The 16,418-nt window shown below is 45.8% G+C and overlaps 1 protein-coding gene across 2 annotated transcripts in view; it reads left to right on the forward strand.

Annotated features, from left to right (window-relative positions):
- DCDC1 (doublecortin domain containing 1) overlaps positions 1-16,418 on the forward strand; it is a 556,169-nt gene that overhangs the window by 467,326 nt on the left and 72,425 nt on the right. For both annotated transcript variants that reach the window (XM_030200682.1, XM_030200683.1), the window contains 3 exons: positions 285-485; positions 4,561-4,675; positions 9,731-9,901. In XM_030200682.1, the coding sequence (XP_030056542.1) occupies positions 285-485; positions 4,561-4,675; positions 9,731-9,901 (487 nt within the window). The remainder of the gene's footprint in view (positions 1-284; positions 486-4,560; positions 4,676-9,730; positions 9,902-16,418) is intronic.

Here is a 16,418-nt window from a genome sequence, read left to right on the forward strand (position 1 = left end):
GCGTCTGAAAATCATTACTGATCTCCCCTTCACCGTCCGGATAGTGCCTCTGAAAATCATTACTGATCTCCCCTTCACCCTCTGGATAGTGCCGCTGAAAATCCTTACTGACTGCTTCTGGATAGTGTTACTGAAAACCATTACTGACTGCCCCTGCACGGTATTTCAGTGTGTTCATACAGTATAAATAAAAAATAAAGGATAAAATAAATGTGGTGGTTCTTAAAGGTTTTCTTTTTTTTTTTTTTAACCATACTAAGAAAGACCTTTTATGTTTACCTCAGCTACCAAGCAAATCCTAATACCTTGCAACAGATCCACTATCAACAGTTTAAGTTCCAGGATGGGCAGCTTAGCAGCTGCATCTCCCCATGGCTTGTCGTTGGAGTGGCAGACAATGAAGTGCATTCAGGAGCTGAAGTTCAGTTAGTGGAAAAGAAACCTGACGACACCAATCAACGCTGGATACACAGAGAAGAAGACAGGTACGTGCAGATATTATTCTAACAAAGGACAGAGGTTTAAACAATTAGTAACTTCAATATGAAGTTTTAAAAAACATGGAGGGGCATTATCGAAAGGGGCGCCCAAGTTTTCCTGAGGATGCCCTCGCAGGATGTCCCGGCAAAGGGGTGGGGAAACCCGTATTGAAACAAGATGGGTGTCCATCTTTCGTTTTGACAATACGGTCGGTGACGCCCAAATCTTGACAATTAGGTCGTCCCTAGAGATGGTCGCCCTTAGACTTGGTCGTTTCTGATTTTCAGCGATAATGAAAACTAAAGACGCCTAGCTCAGAAACGACCAAATGCAAGCCTTTTGGTCGTGGGAGAAGCCAGCATTCGTAGTGCACTGGTCCCTCTGACATGCCAGGACACCGACCGAGCACCCTAGGGGGCACTGCAGTGGACTTCAGAAATTGCTCCCAGTTACATAGCTCCCTTACCTTGTGTGCTGAGCCCCCCAAACCCCCCTCCCCCAAAACCCACTCCCCACAACTGTACACCACTACCATAGCCCTTACAGGTGAAGGGGGGCACCTAGATGTGGGTACAGTGGGTTTGTGTTGGGTTTTGGAGGGCTCACATTTACCACCACAAGTGTAACAGGTGGGGGGGATGGGCCTGGGTCCGCCTACCTGAAGTGCACTGCACTTACTAAAACTGCTCCAGGGACCTGCATACTGCTACGATGGACCTGAGTATGACATTTGAGGCTGGCATAGAGGCTGGCACAAAATATTTTTAAACTATTTTTTTGAGGGTGGGAGGGGGTTAGTGACCACTGGAGCAGTAAGGGGAGGTGATCCCTGATTCCCTCCAGTGGTCATCTGGTCAGTTCGGGCACCTTTTTGTGGCTTGGTCGTAACAAGAAAAGGACCAAGTAAAGTCGTCCAAGTACTCATCAGGGACACCCTTTTTATCGATTATGGGTCGAGGACGGCCATGTGTTAGGCAAGCCCAAGTCCCGCCTTCGCTATGCCTCCAACACGCTCCCAGGAACTAGGGTCATCCCCCTGACGGAAAGTAGTTGGGGACACCCAAAATCAGCTTTCAATTATGCCAATTTGGGCGACCCTGGGGGAAGGACGCCCATCTTCCGATTTGTGTCGAAAGATGGGCGTCCTTCTCTTTCGAAAATAAGCCTGATGGTATACTTCCAGTGTCCTGGTCAAATCACTTTTTGATTAGATTTATTTTAAGAAAGATAGTGAGTTTGAAGAACGAGTTAAGTGAGATAATCGATTTGTCAGACCGTTGTTGGTGTCATGGTTGTGGCCGTGCCCTTATGTTCAGACCTACTGTTTCACTGTATCTAACTCTGTGACCTCTCCAGTCTGCCTTTTTCCCTGTTGTTCTTCCTGTAAGCCAAGCCTCACTTTGGTCTCCCTGCTTCTGCATCATTTCCTGTTGTTGTTCTTCCTGTTAGCCAAGCCTCGCTTTGGTCTCTCTGCTTCTGATTCATTTCCTACTTGTGACATCATCAGCCTACTTCTTTATAAGGTCCCAGGGAGCTTTCCTAGGTTGCCTTTGCAAGAGGTCTCTTAATCTTGTGTTACCTGTTTAGAGCATTTCCCTGCTTGGCTTGGTTCCTGAGAGGTTTGCTCCTGAAGGTCTGTGCTATGTTTCTCTGAGTCTTGTGTTTCAATACTTTCCTTTGTTTCTGTGAGTTTGCTTTTGAATCTTGTTTCCTGAAAGCCTGGCTGTAGAGCCACACCCTGTTGTTGGTGTCTGTATCTGTTTGATTCTACCCTTGACTCCTGCTTTTAGTCTAGCCCTGCTTTTGACTCTTGCTATACTTAAGCTCTGTGTTTAAGCCAACCTCTGTGTTTAGCCAAGCTCTGTTTCTGTATTCCCTGTTCTGTTTCCTGTGTGTGTGGTTCTTGTCTGTTTATTCTGAGTCTGTAGAAGCCAGCATCATACTTGATCACCTCACTGCTATCCAGCTGTGGGTGCTGGTAAGCACATTGCTTCTTTGTTTGTTTGTCTTCCCTTAGTCTGCTTAATCCTTTGCCTGCCATGTTTGCTTCCTGGCTCTTGAGCTCTGTTTCTGCCAAGTTCTGTTCCTGTGTGTGTTTGAGCCAGGTTCTGCTCCTGCTTTATGTTTGAGCTAGTTCTGTCCCAGTTCCCTGCTAAGCCAAGTCCCTTTCAGTATACTGTTCCAGTCAAGCCAAGCCTGTTCCAGAATCCAGTTCCAGCCAAGCCCGTTCCAAAATCCGGTTCCAGCCAAGCCTGTTTGAGAATCCTGAACCCTGTTTGAGAATACTGAATCCTGTTTGAGAATCCTGAATCCTGTTCCAGCCAAGCTTGTTTGAGAATCCTGAACCCTGTTTGAGAATCCTGAATCCTGTTCCAGCCAAGCCTGTTCGAGAATCCTCAATCCTGTTCGAGAATCCTGAATCCTGTTCCAGCCAAGCCTGTTCAAGAATCCTGAATCCTGTCCCTGCCTTTTTTATTGTCTTGCTTCTGTTATTCTTGTTGCCTAGCTCCTACCCTGTCTTGCCTGTCTAGTTGTGCTTTGTCTTGTCTCTTTCAGTCTAGTCATGTCCGGATCCAGTCCTTGCCTTTTTTTTTTTGTTTTGTTTTGTTACATTTGTACCCCGCGCTTTCCCACTCATGGCAGGCTCAATGCGGTAGGCAATGGAGGGTTAAGTGACTTGCCCAGAGTCACAAGGAGCTGCCTGTGCTGGGAATCGAACTCAGTTCCTCAGTTCCCCAGGACCAAAGTCCACCACCCTAACCACTAGGCCACTCCTCCACTCCTTGTCCTTGTCCACTCCTTGTCCTTGTATTGCCCTTTTATGGACCCAGTTTTAATCTACTTCCGTGTTTTGACTTGTCTTGGATTTCTGGGTCCCAGTCCCAGTTTTAATCCAGTTCCAAGTCTTGCCTTGTCCTGTCTGGGTTCCAGTTCTGGCCCTTTGCCTTCTTTTCCTTGCCTCGTCTGGATCCGGTTGTTGTGTTGTCCATTGTGTTTAGTTACCTCTGTCCTGCCTTGTTGAGTCTGTTAGTTTATCCTAGTCCAGTTGGTTCTGATTCCTGCCTGTGCCAGCCCAGGTGATTTGTCTGCCAAAGCTCTGGCTTTGGTCCAAGGGCTCACTATTCCTGACAATCGTGACAGTTGGAAATATGTAATGAAAGTGAGTCAAGTAGAGGGCAGTCGCTAGCCCACATTGATAACTTCCCCTTTAATTAAAGAAAAAATAAATGTCTCTAGAAATGGAAATCACTACTATATGTAATGAAAGTGAGCCAAGACTAGGGCAATCAAGTTGTTGTGACATCACTGATGAGGATGGCTCTTATTGGTGGAATGAGGCATTATCACAATATCAGCTCTGTTTATCAGTGCTCTCTCCCCCCCCTCACCACCACCAAAAATATATCTCATTTGGCAGGAAAATGCTTCTTTCCACCATGGCAGTCTTAAGCAGGCATGCGCTGAAAACTGAGCATGTACATGGAGAGTAGCGTTTTCGTTACCATCAGAGGGAAGTCTTCAGCTGGCAGAGCTTGAGATCCCCACCAGCTACCACTAAATGTGTGCTACTGTTGTGTGGGCCTGAGCTCTAAGTGGGTGGGCCCCGGCCCACCCAGGCCCACCTGTAGCTGGGCCACTGTTCTTAACGGTAGTCCACATTGATAATAATTTGAATGAAATCACATTACCATGTTAACATGTTAAGATAGTAAATGTAGCTCCAAGTTTGTACCTTGTCTTCCCTGGTTCTCACTCCTCCACTCCAGAATATGTGCCATAAGCAGAGATGCCAAATTACCCAGTTCCAGGCTGGAGATCTTAGGCCTGTTCTGTTTTTCTGACCACTTCATCCTAGTGCATTATGGAACTCGCAACACTGATTTCAATGGGCAGGATCAGGCACTACCAATGCCACACTGCTTTGGGATGTAAGTTCAAAACCAGGACTGTCTCAAAATCTCAAGCCTAGAATTGGGTAACTTGGCATCTTTGCATAAGTATATTATAGTTATTTATAAAGATAGAGAAAAAATCTCCAAGGTTTGAAATAATGTGGTAACTGTGTATTTCCCTTCTTAGAACATTTCATCTGATGAGTAATCCTCGTCTAGTTCTAGCTGTGTCAATGCCAAAAACTCATCCTGTTATGTCAGAGAGTGCCGCTAAAATCCCAGGCTGTCCTGTTATTCTCCAGGTAAATTAGTAGTTTAAATTCATAAGTACATAAGTATTGTCATACTGGAACAGACCGAAGGTCCATCAAGCCCAGCATCCTGTTTCCAACAGTGGCAAATCCATGTCACAAGTACCTGGAAAGATCCTAACACAGTACAATGCATTTTATGCTGCTTATCCTAGAAATAAGCAGTGGACTTCCCCCAAGTCATTTTAATAATGGCTTATGCACTTTCCTTTTAGGAAAGTAGCCAAACCTTTTTTAAACCCCGCTAAGCTAACTGCTTTTACTACATTCTTTGGCAACAAATTCCAGAGTTTAATTACACGTTGAGTGAAGAAATATTCATTTTAAATTTACTACCTTATAGCTCCATTGCGTGCCCCCTAGTCCTAATATATTTGGAAACAGTAAACAAGCAATTTACATCTACCCGTTCAATTCCAATGATTATTTTATCAACCTCTGTCATATCTCCCCTCAGCCATCTCTTCGCCAAGCTTTAGCCTTTCCTCATAGGAAAGTCATCCCATCCCCTTTATCATTTTCGTTGCCCTTCTCTGTACCTTTTCTAATTCCACTATATCTTTTTTGAGATGCGGTGACCAGAATTGCACATAATATTCGAGGTGTGGTCATACCATAGAGCGATACAAAGGCATTATAACATCCTCATTTTTGTTTTCCATTCCTTTCCTAATAATACCTAACATTCTATTTGCTTCCTTAGCTGCCGCATACAGAGTAGAGGGTTTCAACGTATTATCAATGATGACACTTAGATCCCTTTCCTGATCGGTGACTCCTAATGTGGAACCTTGCATTACGTAGCTATAGTTCAGGTTCCTCTTTCCCACTTGCATCACTTTGCACTTGCTCACATTAAATGTCATCTGCCATTTGGATGCACAATCTCGTAAGGTACTCTTTTAATTTTTCACAATCCTCTCGCGATTTAACACCTTTGAATAACTTTGTGTCATCAGCAAATTTAATTACCTCACTAGATACTCCCATCTCTAGGTCATTTATAAATATGTTAAAAAGCAACGGCCCCAGCACAGACCCTTGGGGAACCACACTATCTACCCTTCTCCATTGACAATACTGACCATATAACCCTACACTCTGTTTCTATCTTTTAACCAGTTTTTAATCCACAATAGTACGCTACCTCCTATCCCATGACTCTCCAATATTTCCTCTGGAGTCTTTCACGAGGTACTTTGTCAAACCCCTTCGAAAATCCAGATACACAATATCGACCGGCTCACCTTTATCCACATGTTTGCTCAGCCCTTCAAAGAAATGTAATAGATTGGTGAGGCAAGATTTCCCTTCACTAAATCCATGTTGGCTTTGTCTTATTAATCCATGCTTTTGAAATATACTCTGTAATTTTGTTCTTTATAATAGTCTCTTCCATTTTGCTCGGCACCAAAGTTAGGCTCACCAGTCTATAATTTCCTAGATCTCCTCTGGAACCTTTTTAAAAAATCGGCGTTACAAAGTTAGGCTCACCAGTCTATAATTTCCTGGATCTCCTCTGGAACCTTTTAAAAAATCGGCGTTACATTGGCCACCCTCAATCTTTGGGTACTATGATTGATTTTAAAGATAAATGCATATTACTAACAGTAGTTCCACAAGTTCATTTTTGCTACTCTTCAGTTTGTCATATTGCGCCATTATATCTTCCAGGTTTATAGAGATTTCATACAGTTTCTCTAACTTGTCAGCTTTGAATATCTTTTCTGGCACTGGTATCTCTCCTATATTTTTCTCCATGAAGACTGAAGGAAAGAATTCATTTAATCTCTCCACTATGGCTTTGTCTTCCCTGAGTCCCCCCTTTTATCCCTCGGTCTTCTAGTGGTCCAACTGATTCTTTTGCAAGATTCTTGCTTTAAATATACCTAAAATTTTTACTACGTGTTTTCCTCCAACGCAATCTTTTTTTCAAAGTCCATCTTTGCTTTCCTTATCAGCGCTTTGCATTTGACTTGCCATTCCTTATGCTGTTTCTTATTATTTTCAGTCGGATCCTTTATCCATGTTCTGAAGGGTTTTCTTTTAGCTCTAATAGCTTCCTTCACCTCATTTTTTAACCATGCTGGCTGTCATTTGGTCTTCCTTCCTCCTTTTTTAATATACAGAATATATTTGGCCTGGGCTTCCAGGATGGTATTTTTGAACAGCATCCACTCCCTTATATGGTGTGAAGCCCTGCCTAGCACATCCCAGGATGCACTGGGCAGGGCTGAGCACCGCCATTTTCCAGGTGGCACCGATGAAAGAGGAGGGAGGCTGCCTCCCTCCTCCAATTGAAAGTAGGGAGCGGGGAAGGGCCGCTAGACCACCAGGTGGGGGAGGGATTGACCCGCAGCCCACTGGCCCACCAGGAACATCTGAGAGATGCTCGGGGGGTTATGGGGGGGGGGCTGGAGACCCACCAGATCTGCAGCCCCCCCCCTGAACCTGTGTCGGGGGGGGGGGGGTTCAGGGGGACCAGAGATCCGCCGAACCTCCAGCCCCCTGTCACTGGTGGAGGGTTGGGTCGGGGTTCCTGCGGGGTGCTGCTACACTGGGGGAAATGGGAGCCTGCTAGCATGCAAATGCATGCTGGACAGGGCTCACCATTCCTCCCCAATGGTCTGCAAACCGTAATGCCAACTCCGAGCTGGTGTAGGGTTTACCGAGGCCAGCGAGCCAATCTTTGGCACGCTGGACACTGATCATTGGGGATGAATAATGTTATCATGTATTTTCATGCTACTTGCGCTAAGAGCCCTGTTTTGCATGCTAGTTGCATTCAGAGCCCGCGAGTGCGTTTTCACATGCTCGGGGGCTCTGATCATGGGGCGGTAGCAAACGCAGGCACTACTATGGCGCTAACAGCCTCTAGCACCTGCGTTCACTTCTGATCATCGGCCCATTAATGCAACATGTTCTAACTCTCCCATATTATTTCTTAGCTTCTGGCATTCCCATATAGACATTTCAAGCTATGTTTGTTGTTCCTATTTACATCTTGCTTAGCAATTGACAGTGTTAATTTACAATCTTTTGTCTGCTTTTTATTTAAAGACATCTGATCTGCTGTGGTCTTTATTACAACCTCGCTATTGGGATAACCTATCTTCTCTGTTTTGGTGATATCTTTGAAAAGCACCTTGTTCTGAACCATGCGCTTTTGAACGGCTGTCAGCCTTCCCCCAAGTTCTAGTTTAAAAGTGACTTTATCTCCTTTTTAAATTCCCATGCCAGCAGCCTGGTCCCACCCTGGTTAAGGTGGAACCCATCATTCCGGAATAGGATCCTCCCTTCCCCAGAATGTTGCCCAGTTCCTTACAAATCTAAAACCCTCCTTCCTGCACCATTGCCTCATCGGACGCTTTGAGATCCCGGAGCTCTGCCTGTCTCTTGGGCCCTGTACGTGTAACGGGGAGCACTTCTGGATTTGAGCTTTCTATCTGAGTGCCTAAATTTGGCTTCCAGACCATGATTCGTATCTGAAGGACATCAAACTTGATTTGCCACATGGTAATTCTGTCTCTGAGACATGCTCCTATTGAGACTGGAGATTTTAAATTGCTCTCAAAAATAGGATTTTTACTTTCTGTGTAGTCCTATAGTGGCCCCCTTAAAACTATGAGAGATTTAGGAGTGTTCAGAATTCATACTCTGCAGCTGTTCTGTGGACACTGGTCCAAACCAAACTCTCTTCTATTTGAAAACAATTTATTGTGTTTAAATGTAATAGAAAAGCAATTATAGATATCATGGGAGTGACTTAGAGATCAGTATTAGAATTCAAATGACTTTTTAGGTTTGTTTGATTTAGAAATGTCAGCGGGAGGTTTATTATACTAATAAGACTACAGTACAGAATAAGGCAGTGTATAGTAAAGTGCTTCTTAATGACTTTTCTTTTGCCTTAAGCACTTTGTTTCTTTGGACCAGAACGCTAGCTGCCAGGGAATTGTCTTTATCACTTATTTAGTCTTCTTAGTTATTATCATTTTTAAAGAGTAGCTTGAAATTCCAGGTTTCTCGGTCATCATTGCTATTTGTGAATAGGTACAGTGTTGGGTAATAAGGCATATTATTTGAACAATAATGCACACTACTGAAAGCCCTTGAAATGGAAAAACAAAACAAAAACAAGAGAAAAATGCCATAAGCGGCACAGTGAACTAAACAAACCAAACCAAACATTTTTGGTATTCCCATTCCTATATGATAGACAGTGCATTTGCTGAACAAAATGATGTGGAGTGCTGCAAGGGACTGGTGCTTTTTAACATATTTAGAAATGATCTGGAAATAGGAATGATAAGGTGATCAAATTTGTAGATAACACAAAACTATTCAAAGCTGTTACATCACATGTAGACTGTGAGAAATTGCAAATGGACCTTGGGAGGCAGGAAGACGGGGCATCCAAATGGCAGATGCAGTTTAATGCGGACAAGTGCAAAGTGGTGCACATTGGGAAGAATGACCCACACTACAGCTACATGATGCTGGGTTCCACATTAGAGGAAAAAGATCTAGGAGTCATTGTGGACAATACCTCAATCTTTTGCTTGGTGTGTGGTGGCAACCAGAAAAGCAAACAGGATGCTAGGATTACAGAACAAACAGTTCACTTGCATTTATCTGCTGTATTCCACTCAGGATTTTATTGCTATCTATCATATCTCTCCTCAGCTGTCTCTTCTCCAAGCAGTAAATTCCTAACATATAAGTCCCTTTGAATATTAGCCTGACAATTTATTGTTTCTAATGTTACAACACAAATAGAAATGTTTCAGTTTCCACATCAGCTTCAGCGTGTTGAAACTCTAGGGGCCCTGTTTACTAAGTCGCGCTATAAGCACGCTAGCATTTTTAATGTGCGCTAAACATTAGTGTGCTCTAATGCTAGAGACACCCATAGGAATATATGAGTGTCTCTCGAATTTAGCATGTGCTAATTTTAGCACACACTAAAAACACTAGTGCACCTTAGTAAACTGGGTCCTTGGGTGTTTCATGTTACAGATTATAATTCACTCTCTATTGTGATAGACATACAAAGACGCCAGTGCTGGAGCTGCCAATCAGAAGTGGTTTTACATGCCCAACAGGAAAGTCCTTCTTGCCTTCTATAGTACAGTATTGGATCAAGAAGTCACAGCAGCAAATCAAGCTGCGATTTGCACATTCTGCATAATGAACACAGAAAGAATAAATCAGCCAGTAAGTAACTCATTCGTCCATTTTCTTTAATTAGTCTAGTTTAAGAAAAGATGCATATCAGTAGTGAAAGGGGTTCAGTATGGGTTGGTTTTCTACAAACTGAACTTTACATTTTGTACAGTCGTTGAAATTGAGCTATTACTTGCACAAATCTTAACTTCGATAAAGGTGGAATATTCGTTACACATACAAAATATATGAAAGTGAAAGGGGCTAGACTCAGAAGAAATCTCAGAAAATGCTTCTTCATGGAAAGGATGGTGAATTTGTGCAGTGGTCTCCTGGTGTATGTGGTGAAGATGAAAACAGTATCTCAGTTCAAGAGAGTTTGGGACAAGTACATAGGATCTCTAAGGGAGTGATAGGGAGAGTAGATGAAATGGATGGGTAGACTGGAAAGACCGTATGGTCTTTATCTACCTTCATTTTCTATGTTTCTATTTCCTTATAGCTAGAGAAAGATGCAACTGGCTTTTCAAGTCCCTCCAAATCAGTCACAGTTATGTTCCCTAGGTGTGAATCATCTTTTCTTTCATATCCACTATTAGTTAATGGTGGTCAGATTCCATTCTAGAATTCTGTTAAAGTTCTGAGTATCTCACTTTTGATTTCAAATCTTTTATTGAACTTTTTATGATTAAAGAACATCAACAAATAGAACAAAAGAAAAATAAACAGCTGAGACATATTGGAATAAATCCTTCTTTATCCTGATTTGACTGATTTGCTAAGTTGATTTTTTTATAAATTAATAGAGTGTAGCTCCAGTTACCATCAATCATAAAGAAATTCTCCGAGGACAAGCAGGCTCAATATTCTGACTGATGGGTCATCGTCCGCGACGGCCCAGGAGACCGGAACTTGAAAGCAAAAAAGAACTCTCCAGAACGCGCCGTTGCGCGGGCCGAACGCACTGCGCATGTGCGAACGGCTTCCCGCCCGCGACGCGAACATGCCGCTACTCAGTTTCTTTTGATCCACTTCAAAGTGAAGACGTGTTGTTTTTCTTCGCGCTCAGAACAGCTCAGGAGACTTTTTTTGTGTGTGTGTTTTACACCTCTTTTTCGTTTTTTTCAGCTTCATGCTCTAGATTTTTTCTTTTTATATATATATATATATATATATATATATATAATTTTATTTTTTTAAAGTAGTGCTTTCCTCTTATTTTTCTTAGTTTTTGTCACTTTTTTTAAGTTTCCTTTAGTTTTCGTTGCGGCTGTCCTTAGGCTGCTTGGCCGGGACATTTTGACCCTTTTTTGTGCCTTTTATTTGGCACCATAGAGCCTTTTAATTTTGCCGCTGCTGTTTTTCCGTCCATGTCATTGAGGACTCCCAGCAGCTTCAAGCGTTGTACTCGCTGTAACCGGACCATCTCGAGTACCGACCCCCACGCATGGTGTCTTCAGTGTCTTGGGCCCGACCATCTTCCAGCTGTGTAAATTAATGAAGAAACGGACCCGAGTGGCTCGAGAGGCTCAGCGTGAGAAGCTTTTTCCTGATCGGTCCAGTCCCTCGACGTCGGCATAGACGTCGGTACTGAGGTCGGCGGCGTCAACGTCGAGGGAAGCAGTGACACCGAGTGTCCAGGTAATGGCTGCCGAAAGACCTTCACGCGCTGGGAGCAGCGAGGCATCGAGTGGGTCTCCACCTATCTCGAGGCCTACTGCTATGCAGGCCCCCCGGGACTGACCTTCGTCGGACCCAGCCCCGAGGAGGCGTGAGAATTCCACGTCCTCCTCTTTGGTACCAAGGAGTCTCGATGACGGGCATCAAGCGAAGGCTAAGAAGCACCGTCATCGGTCTCCTTCCATACACAGTACTGAGAGCTCCGGGGAGCCGAAGGAGTCAGCATCCAAGAAGCGTCGGCGCTGGGAGATCCGCTCACCGTCCATTCATGGGGTGCCGATGCATCGGTTATCCGGCAGCCTGGTACCGGCTCTCGAGCCCCCTCAGATTCTGCAACCGACTCCTGCACCGGCACCCCAGCCTTTTCCGATGGAAGCTCTCGACGAGCGCATCAGGGCTCTTCTTCCAGAGCTTCTGGAAGGTTTGCTTCGCCAGTCTGCCTCGGTGTCAGGGATGCTTGCGCCTTCCGTACCGACTGTGGAGGTGGCATCTGGGCCATCACCTGTGAGGAGGTCCCCGTCCTCGGTACCGCTTGCGGTACTGGTGTCGGCTGCCACCTGGGTCGATTCCCCCTCAACGTCAGTGGAGGAAGCTTCGCCGGAGTCCAGGCAGGAGTCGACTTCTCGACACCCCCCACGAGGTCGTCGATCCTCGATGTCGAGACAGGCTCGGGTTAGGACTGCTCTTAGGGAGCTTTTGTCTGATACTGATGAGGAGCGCTCGTGGGAAGAGGAGGAAGACCCCAGATACTTTTCGGCGGAAGAGTCGTGTGGGCTTCCCTCTGATCCTACTCCGCCAATTGGGAGTAGAAGGTCTCCACCTGAGAGTCTCTCTTTTTCATCTTTTGTTCGAGAAATGTCTAAGGACATTCCATTCCCTATGGAGTTTATGAATGAGCCCAGGGCCGAGATGCTTGAGGTCTTGGATTATCCTTCTACGCCTGCTGAGGTTGCTACGGCCCCCTTGCATAATACACTGAGGGAAGTGCTTATGCAAAATTGGTCGTGCCCTCTTTCTAACCCAGTGGTCCCCAAAAAATCAGAGTCCCAGTACTGAGTCCATGGAGAGCCTGTAATGGTGAAGGCCCAACTTCCTCACGATTCCATGGTGGTGGACTCTGCTCTCAGAAGAGCCAAGAGTACTAGAGACTATGCTTTGGCACTCCCAGGATTCTTTTGGGAGGAGGACGTATCAGGCCGCTATGCTCGCCGCCAAGATCCAAACATACCAGCTCTACACAAGCATTCACTTACGGAACTCGGTGAGGCAACTGTCCAGTTTAGTTGAAGCACTTCCTCTGGAGCTTGCTGAACCTTTTCACCAGGTGGTCAGGCAGCAGAAGGCGTGTCGCAAATTCCTGGCTAGGGGATCTTATGACACTTTTGATGTGGCATCCCGAGTATCTGCTCAATGTATAGTGATGTGCAGACTCTTATGGCTACGTGTCTCTGACCTGGATCAGAAGACCCAGTAGCGAATGGTGGATGTTCCTTGCCAGGGGGATAATCTTTTTGCAGAAAAAGTAGAGGACATGGTCGATCAGATAAAAAAGCATCATGATGCCATGGATTCTCTCTCCTGCCGAACGTCTTCTGCTACCGCCTCCTCTTCTAGGAGGGTTTTTGGAGGGAAGAGGAGTGCTCCCTATTGCTATAACAGGCATAGGTACACTCCTGCTTCTCGGCAGCCGGTTCAGGCTGAGTCCCAGCATGCGCGTTCCCATTAACGCCATGCGCCTAAGGCCCCTAGGGCTCCCCCGCAAAAGCAAGGGACGGGCTTTTGACTGGCTCCAGTGCAGCATAGCCTCGGAAAAGGTGTCCGTGCCGGACGGCTTGCCTGTCGGGGGGAGGTTGATATTTTGTCACCAAAGGTGGCCTCTTATAACCTTCAACAGGTGGGTTCTTCAAATAGTCCGGTTAGGATACACTCTCAATCTGGTATCCAAGTCCTTCAGCTCCCAGCACAAGCAGGTACTTGCAGAGGAACTCTCCGTCCTTCTAAAGGCCAATGCGTTTGAACCCGTTCCAACAGGGGAAGAAGGGCTGGGATTCTATTCCAGGTACTTCCTTGTGCAAAAGAAAACAGGGGGGATGCATCCCATCCTAGACCTAAGGGCCCTGAACAAATTCCTGGTCTGAGAAAAGTTCAGGATGGTTTCCCTGGGTACCCTTCTTCCCATGATTCAGGAAAACGATTGGCTATGCTCTCTGGATTTAAAGGATGCCTATACTCACATCTCGATACTCCCAGCTCACAGGAAGTATATTCAATTTCGGTTGGGAATTCGGCACTTTCAGTACTGTGTACTGCCCTTTTGGCCTCGCATCTGCACCCAGAGTCTTCACAAATTGCCTGGCAGTTGTCGCAGCATCGCTACGCAGACTGGGAATGCATGTGTTCCCTTATCTCGACGATTGGCTGGTGAAGAGCACCTCAGAGGCAGGGGCTCTACAGTCCATTCGCATGACTATTCAACTGCTAGAGCTACTGGGGTTTGTAATCAATTATCCCAAGTCCCACCTTGTCCCTGTTCAGAAATTGGAGTTCATAGGAGCTCTGTTGGACACATGGACGTCTCGAGCTTATCTTCCCCAGGCAAGGGCAGACAATTTCCTGGCCCTAGTATCCTTGGCTTGAGCGTCTCAACAGATCACAGCTCGGAAGATGTTGAGACTCTTAGGGCACATGGCTTCCACAGTCCATGTAATTCCCATGGCACGCCTACATATGAGATCAGCTCAGTGGACCCTAGCTTCCCAGTGGTGCCAAGCCACAGGGGATCTAGAGGATGTCATCCATCTTTCCACCGATTTTTGCAGTTCCCTTCAGTGGTGGACCATTCGATGCAATTTGACCTTGGGACGTCCATTCCAAATTCCTCAGCCGCAGAAAGTGTTGATGATGGATATATCCCTCCTCGGGTGGGGAGCCCATGTAGATGGACTTCACACTCGAGCTTGGTCTTTTCAGGAAAAGGATCTCCAGATCAACCTCCTGGAATTACGAGCGATCTGGAACACTCTGAAGGCTTTCAGAGATCGGCTGTCCAATCAAATCATTCTAATTCAGACAGACTATCAGGTTGCTATGTATTACACCAACAAGCAGGGGGGCACTGGATCTCGCCCTCTGTGTCAGGAAGCCGTCAGAATGTGGCTTTGGGCGCACCATCACGGCATGCTTCTCCAGGCCATGTATCTGGCAGGCGTAAAAAACAGTCTGGCCGACAGGTTGAGCAGGATCATGCAACCTCACTAGTGGTCTCTGAACAGGTATGTTCTCCTCCAGATCTTCCGAGAGTGGGGCACCCCCTCGGTGAACCTTTTTGCCACTCAAATCAATCACAAACTCCCTCTATTCTGTTCCAGACTTCAGGCCCATGACAGACTAGCCTCAGATGCTTTTCTCCTACATTGGGGGACAGGCCTTCTGTATGCGTATCCTCCCATACCTCTAGTAGGGAAGACTTTGCTGAAACTCAAGCAAGATCGGGGAACAATGATCCTGATTGCTCCTTTTTGGCTTCGTCGGATCTGGTTCCCTCTTCTTCTGGAGTGTCCTCCGAAGAACCGTAGAGATTGGAGCGTTTTACGACCCTCATTACCAAGAACGAGGGGTCACTTCTACATCCCAACCTCCAGTCTCTGGCTCTCACGGCCTGGATGTTGAGAGCTTAGAATTTGCCTCCTTGGGTCTTTCAGAGGGTGTCTCCTGAGTCTTGCTTGCTTCCAGGAAAGATTCCACAAAAAAGTGTTACTCTTTCAAATGGAGGAAGTTTGCCGTCTGGTGTGATAGCAGGGCCCTAGATCCTTTTTCTTGTCCTACACGGACCCTGCTTGAGTACCTTCTGCACTTATCAGAGTCTGATCTCAAGACCAACTCCGTAAGGGTTCACCTTAGTGCAATTAGTGCTTTTCATCAACGTGTAGAAGGTCAGCCTATCTCTGGACAGCCTTTAGTTGTTCATTTCATGAGAGGTTTGTTTTTGTCAAAGCCCCCAGTCAAACCTCTACCGGTGTCATGGGATCTCAACATCATTCTCACCCAGCTGATGAAAGCTCCTTTTGAGCCACTGAATTCCTGCCATCTGAAGTACTTGACCTGGAAGGTCATTTTCTTGGTGGCTGTTACTTCAGCTCATAGAGTCAGTGAGCTCCAAGCCCTGGTAGTGCATGCACCTTATATCAAATTTCATCATAATAGAGTAGTCCTCCGCACTCACCCTAAGTTCCTGCCGAAGGTGGTGTCGGAGTTCCATCTGAACCAGTCAATTGTCTTGCCAACATTCTTTCCCTGTCCTCATACCCACCCCGGTGAAGGCAAGTTGCACACCTTGGACTGTAAGAGAGCATTGGCTTTTACGTGGAGCGGACAAAGCCCTATAGACAGTCTGCACAGCTATTTGATTCTTTTAATCCCATCAGGAAGGGAGTCGCCATCGGAAAGCGCATCATCTCTAATTAGCTAGCAGATTGCATTTCCTTCACTTACGTCCAAGCTGGGCTGACTCTGGAGGGCCATGTCACGGCTCATAACGTTAGAGCCATGGCTGCGTTAGTGGCTCATTTGAAGTCAGCCTCGATTGAAGAGATTTGCAAGGCTGCAACGTGGTCATCAGTCCACACATTCACATCTCATTACTGCCTTCAGCAGGATACCCAAAGCGACAGTCTGTTTGAGCAGTCAGTGCTGCAGAATCTGTTCGAGGTTTAGAATCCCGCTCCACCCTCCTAGGCCCATTTCTGTTCTGTTCCAGGCTGCACTCTCACCTAGCTGAATTTATTTTCAGGTCAATCTCTGTTACGTCCTCACCGTTGCAAGGCCCAATTGACCAATGTTTATTATTTTGAGTGAGCCTGGGGGCAAGAGATACCCCATCAGTCAGAAT

Source organism: Microcaecilia unicolor, chromosome 4, assembly GCF_901765095.1.
Source record: "Microcaecilia unicolor chromosome 4, aMicUni1.1, whole genome shotgun sequence".
In the NCBI taxonomy this organism is placed as follows: Eukaryota; Metazoa; Chordata; class Amphibia; order Gymnophiona; family Siphonopidae; genus Microcaecilia; species Microcaecilia unicolor.